Below are 5971 nucleotides of genomic sequence, written 5' to 3' on the forward strand. Positions count from 1 at the left end.
AATGATTTAGCTTTGAGTCTATCAATATTTTATAGTGGAAAAGGGAGTGACAGACACTTCTCTGAGAACATAATTTAATTATAATTAATGGGTTGAGTACCTGGGCCCTATTCTTCAGAGGCCGAGTCAAAGGGAGATGTATTTATTTTTTTATTCCTGTGTAGGGGGCCTGATTGGCTGCCACCCCAAAGTTACTTTTCCCTGCCTCCCCCCCTCCTCCCCAGCCCTGTGCCCTGGTTTTACAGAGTAGGGGGCGGGTGGGGGGTCAGGGTGTTTCCATAGCCGCCCCCACCTCTGTTTCTATAGCCCGGACGACGGCCAGTCGGAAAGGGCATTAATTATGCCTTCTTACTGACAGGGCGCTACATTCTGTAGGAGTCATTCTCGTTTGGAGTCGCCTCCTCCCTCTGCCCCCTCCTCTCCTTCCTCTTCCTCCTCCCTTTCCTTCCTCCTCTCCCCCGCCGCCTGGAGCCGGAGAGGAGATGAGAAGCCCTTGTAGTTTTAAATTCAATGTGACAGTTTCGGAAAGAGCGGATGATGAATCCCCTATTATTGGATCAGTCTATTTGCCGCTCAATGTCTCTCTGTAATTGGAGCAACATCACTTTAAAGGTTCAGAGACTACAGCATTTCTGGTGAAAAATCCCCACAACACGCCGGTGAATGTTTTAAAGGGAAATCTATTAGTGATTTGCAGAGGGGCGGGGAGCCCGCGGCGGGGGAGGCGCGGGCTCCGGCCAGCGGGGATTGGAGTGGGGGGCTCGCTGGGGACCCCTGCCTGGACCGCTCCCCGAGCCCGCGCCCGCCCAGCGCCGGGCCGCGCCCCTCCCTCTCTGCTGCCCCCCCCTTGTTGTGACAGTTCCTGATACTGTTTATTGAGGTGCATGTCAGGTATAATTAGCAATCGATATGGAAAACGTTTCCTTGCACCCAGCACGCCTCTGACGTCAGAGCCGATTAGCGCTTCTTATTGGTCCCAAATTCCCCGGGCCGCGGCTAATTATCGGGAGCTTGATGTTGATAAAGTAAAGCGCCGGAGTGCGGGCGAAGCATGTGTAGGGCTCCGGGTCCCTGTCTCCGCCGCCGCCGCCGTCCGCGCCTCCCGCCGCTGGCCCGCCCCGGCCCCGGCCCGCGCCCCCGCGCCCCGCCGCCGTTCCCGCCGGCCCCCCGCGCGAGATGATGGACGGCCGCCTCCTGGAGCACCCGCATGCCCAGTTCGGGGGCTCGCTGGGCGGCGTGGTGGGCTTCCCCTACCCGCTGGGCCACCACCACGTGTACGAGCTGGCCGGCCACCAGCTGCAGTCGGCAGCCGCTGCCGCCGCCGCCGCCTCGGTGCCCTTCTCCATCGACGGCCTGCTCAGTGGCTCGTGCGCCGCCGCCGCCGCCTCGGTGGTCAACCCCACGCCACTGCTGCCGGCTGCCTGTGGGGTGGGAGGCGACAGTCAGCCCTTCAAGCTATCAGGTAGGTGCGGTGGTCGGGGAGGGCAAGGTGGGGTGGAGAATAGCAGGACACCGTTGTTGGGCGCAGGAGTTGGGTCCCGGGCGGCTGTAGAGGGGGCGCCGGCTGCCGAGGCTCAGGGCACTCTCGGTCTGCCACCCCGGCTCAGGGCCCCCAGACCGGGGCGGCCGACAGGTACGGAGGGGGTGGATGTGGCCTGGGCCCTGGCTGAGCCCTGCGGCGTCCTCTGCGTGCCCGCAGACTCGGGGGACCCCGACAAGGAGAGCCCGGGCTGTAAGCGGCGGCGCACCCGCACCAACTTCACGGGCTGGCAGCTGGAGGAGCTGGAGAAGGCGTTCAACGAGAGCCACTATCCCGACGTGTTCATGCGCGAGGCGCTGGCGCTGCGCCTGGATCTGGTCGAATCCCGAGTGCAGGTAAAGACCCACCGTTCCTCCCGGGAGCCAGCATCCCGCCACTAGGCCCGCTGGGCGCCGGCCCCGCCTTTGTTCTAGGTGGGGGACCGCGGCCCCGCTTCCGAGCCCCCCTAGCTCTCACCAGCCAGGAGGTGGTGGTGGGGTTCCGGGGCTCGGCAACTCTCGGGGAGAAAGCCCCAGGCGGCTTGGGCGGGGCCGACGACGGCCCCTAAGTAGCCAGAACAGCAGCTGCGTCCGAACCGGGAGATGCGTGGTGGGGGTCGGGCGATGGCGCGAAATGAGGTCTCAGAGGGCTGGGCGGGAGAAGCGGGCGGGGGGGGGGGGGAGCCAGCCGGGCTGGGTTCTGGAGGAGACCCGGAGCAGGTAGACCCCGCGCCTCCTGGTCCTTGCCTGGGGTCTTCGTCATCAGCCTGGAGCAAACGCGTTTGTTTATTTACTTCTCGCCTCTAAAATATTCAGATGGAGACCTGTATTTATTCTTTGCTTTGCAGAAGGAGGTTAGCTGAGGAAGGGGAGGCAGAAACTTACACAGTTAACACATGGGGGGGTGTCTGAATCCTTAATACTCTCGGCTATATCTCCCCTCCCATCCCCCGTACTTTGATTTTATTTGGAGACTGCCGCCGTTATTCTTTTTAAAAATACAGCATCTATTTGGTGGATTAAAAATTCAAGATGAATTGTGCATAATCGGATGTTCCCCTGAAGTACAGAAATCTTTTTCCGGGGTTGGTGTGGTGGTGAGTGGGGTGTGGGGCTGCAGCTGTGGGTGCAGGGCTTTGAGGCAGAGGCCGGCAAGACGTCTGTTCAGCACCAATAGCTTTGTCTAAAAAGGTGTTCTCGACCTGTGCTTGCACTGCCCCTCATGACCTCTTCTGTTTGTAAATCCTTTCGTCCAATTTGTATAAGTGTCTTAAGCGAAGACCTCTTCTTTTCTCCCCTGTACGATAATGAGCATTTCTTGGTGACAAGTGAGCGTGGAATTTGCACCAAAAAAAGAAGTATTTGAAAGAAGGAAGGAAGGAAGCAGTTACAGCCTTGGAGAGGTTACAGCTTAAAACCCGCACCTTGGCACCAACAAGGCACCCTGTGACCGGCCCGGCCTGCTATTGTGCCGGGTCTCTCCTTGGTCACAACAAAGAATTCGCATTATCGCGATCTCTTGGGGAGGGTGGTGTGCCTGAGGCCCAGCAGGGATTTGACTGTGTGTGCGGTGGGGGAGCCAGTGTCTAGGGCTGCTGTTCCCCAGGACAAGGCCTGCAGGGAGGGTAGAAGAGGCTGGATGGGCCCAGGCCTCCCCTGCACAGCCTGGCAACTGGCCTCTTGCTTCCCTGTCTGCCTTCCCCCCGGCCTAGGCCAAGCACAACTGGTTTCAGCGGCTGCGTTGATGCCTTGGCCTGGAGCCTCCAGAAAGAAGGACGTGTGTGAATGTGTTGGGGGGGCAGGCTGCTGGAAACCCTCCCCCCTAAGTTTGGCTTTCCCAGGACCTTCTAGAAGAAGAAGCACCCAGATTTCCCTTCACGGGAAACCCCCAAATCTGGCCTTTGATTCAGTCTCCGGGGGCCGAAGACAGGTGTGGAGGGCAGCTGAGCCCAGCCACTGGTCGTCCTCGGGCCAGACGGTCAGCACCAGGCCAGGCAGGCCTCTTAGAACAGGAGCTGTGAGAAGCCAAGAGGGGCGAGGTGGGGCCCTGCTCCCTGCCTGCCTCCCGACCAGGAACCAGAAGCCCTCAAGGGCCAGACCCGCCGTGCCCAACGAAGGGGCAGCTCCCAGTTGCCCGAGGTGAGAAGCCAGAATGGGAAGCTGGCCGAGAGGCCCCATCTACCTCCTTCTGGGTGGAAAAGATGCTCTTTGGAACCTGCAGCTTGAGTGCCGAACCCAGCTCAGGGCCGTCTGGCCGCCTGCCTTCGCTCCCTCCCCCTGGCCGGAGCCGAGGTTGTACAGGCTATCTGGGGGGAGTGGGGAGGCCCGAAGCCCCAGCGGCAAGCCCGCCGCCTGATTTTGCCTTCCTTTCCCCTGTCCGGCTGCTCTAGGTCTGGTTCCAAAACCGCCGGGCCAAGTGGAGGAAGAAGGAGAACACGAAGAAGGGCCCGGGGCGGCCGGCTCACAACTCACACCCGACCACGTGCAGTGGCGAGCCAATGGACCCAGAGGAGATCGCACGCAAAGAACTGGAGAAGATGGAGAAAAAGAAGCGCAAGCATGAGAAAAAGCTGCTGAAGAGCCAGAGCCGCCACCTGCACTCGCCAGGCGGCTTGTCCCTGCACAGCGCTCCCAGCTCTGACAGCGACAGCGGCGGCGGCGGCCTGTCCCCGGAGCCGCCCGAGCCGCCGCCGCCGGCCGCCGCGGCCAAGGGCCCTACCGCGCACGCCGCCGGCGCCGCCGGTTCCGCGCCCGCACCGCCGGGCGAACCGCCCGCGCCGGGCACCTGCGACCCCGCCTTTTACCCGAGCCAAAGAAGTGGCGCCGGCCCGCAGCTGCGGCTATGCCGCCCCGCGGACAAGGACGCGGCCCCGTGTGCGCCCGGGGCGGCGGTGGAACGTGGCGCCGCCGGCCTGCCGAAGGCCAGCCCGTTCAGCGTGGAGAGCCTGCTGTCTGACTCGCCGCCGCGCCGGAAAGCCGGCCCCGCTAACGCCGCCGCCGCTGCCGCCGCCGCCGCTGCCGCCGGGCTGGACTTCGCGCCCGGACTGCCGTGCGCTCCGCGGACCCTCATTGGCAAGGGCCACTTCCTGCTCTACCCCATCACGCAGCCACTCGGTTTCCTGGTGCCGCAGGCCGCGCTCAAGGGCGCAGCGGGTCCGGAGCCCGCGCCCAAGGACGCGCCGCCCGCACCCGCCGCGCCGCCCGCGCCGCCCGCTCAGGCCAGCTTCGGGGCCTTCCCGGGGCCCGGCGGTGCTCCGGACTCGGCCTTCGCGCGCCGCAGCCCCGACGCCGTCGCCTCCCCGGGGGCCCCGACCCCGGCGCCCTTCCGGGATGCGGCCGTGGCTGTGGCCGAGGGCGGCGGCGGCGGAGATTGCGCGGATTCGGGGGCCGCCTGCCCAGCGGCCGCGCTGCCCGCCCCTCTCGCGCCGTCGCCCGGGCCGGGCCCGCGGGCTCCCAGCCCCGCCGGGGAGCCGGCTTTATGCGGGGCCCCAGAGCCAGGCGCCGAGCCCGGACCCAGTGCGCCAGATGGCGAGGAGGTGGACATGGACTGAGGGGCGGCGGGGCCGAGAGAGGCGCTCAGCCGGCCCGCGCCCGCTCGCTCAGGCTCGACTCACACAACGAAATCAGGTGATCGGCTTAGAAACACTGCTTTTTCCTTTCTTCTGTTTTCTTCCTTTTATTATTATTATTTTTTAAAGAAAACCGCTGTATCAATTCGGACCTAGGCAGCAACTGCAGGACTTGGGGTGAGACCCTCCTTCTCTTGGGAGAGCAAAAAACAAAAACCCCATATCCCCCACAAAAACCCACAACAAGAATCCTCAGCCTTGTAAAATGCAAAAATGTCTAAGAATATTTATATATGTACCATTTTTGATAAATAAAGCTGGTCAAACGCAAGCTCTCAGGTCCCTCTTTTTCAAATTTCCGAGCGCCCAGTATGGCCCCTCCTCCCCTCCGTTTTCCACTCCTCTCCCCGCGGGCGGGGCAGGGACAAGGCTCCTCACCTCCCCCGAGGTCCGCGCTTAATGCCTCCTTTTGTGTGCGTGTGTGTTTGTGTTTTCTGATTGAACAAATTTATGCATCCGCTGCTCCCCCTCTCCTGCCCTCCCTCGCGCTTCCCCTCCCACCCGGCGCCGCACACACGCGCGCCCCCGCGCGCACCCCCGCGCGCTGGCACACGCCGGGGCGCGCGGCGCGGGGTGACGGAGCCGGGGGCTGCAAGGGCCGGGCCGCTGGGCTCCTGCAGAGTTTTGATATGAAAGTAATTATTTTCCGGTGGCTGCTGCGGGGACTGGGTTTCTTGCCCAAAGGGTTATTATACATTACCGATTTCTAGTGATATGAAATCACATAAACTTCCTACAATAATAGAATTAGCATGAAAGGCTGGGGTGTCAAATTGAAATTGGAGAATAATAGCGCCGGCAGCTGGGGGAGTGCGTGCGCATAT

The 5971-nt window shown here is 62.5% G+C and overlaps 1 protein-coding gene across 1 annotated transcript; it reads left to right on the forward strand.

Moving 5' to 3' along the window:
* Positions 1-787: 787 nt before the first annotated feature.
* On the forward strand, positions 788-5422 carry UNCX (UNC homeobox). The gene is made up of 3 exons (XM_045813305.2): positions 788-1462; positions 1700-1875; positions 3909-5422. The coding sequence occupies exons 1-3, from the start codon at positions 1177-1179 to the stop codon at positions 5067-5069; spliced, it is 1623 nt and encodes a 540-aa protein (XP_045669261.1). The 5' UTR covers positions 788-1176; the 3' UTR covers positions 5070-5422.
* Positions 5423-5971: the final 549 nt, after the last annotated feature.

The sequence above is a fragment of the Ursus americanus genome, chromosome 2 (assembly GCF_024610735.1).
Source record: "Ursus americanus isolate L20-20 chromosome 2, mUrsAme1.1.p, whole genome shotgun sequence".
NCBI lineage: Eukaryota > Metazoa > Chordata > Mammalia > Carnivora > Ursidae > Ursus > Ursus americanus.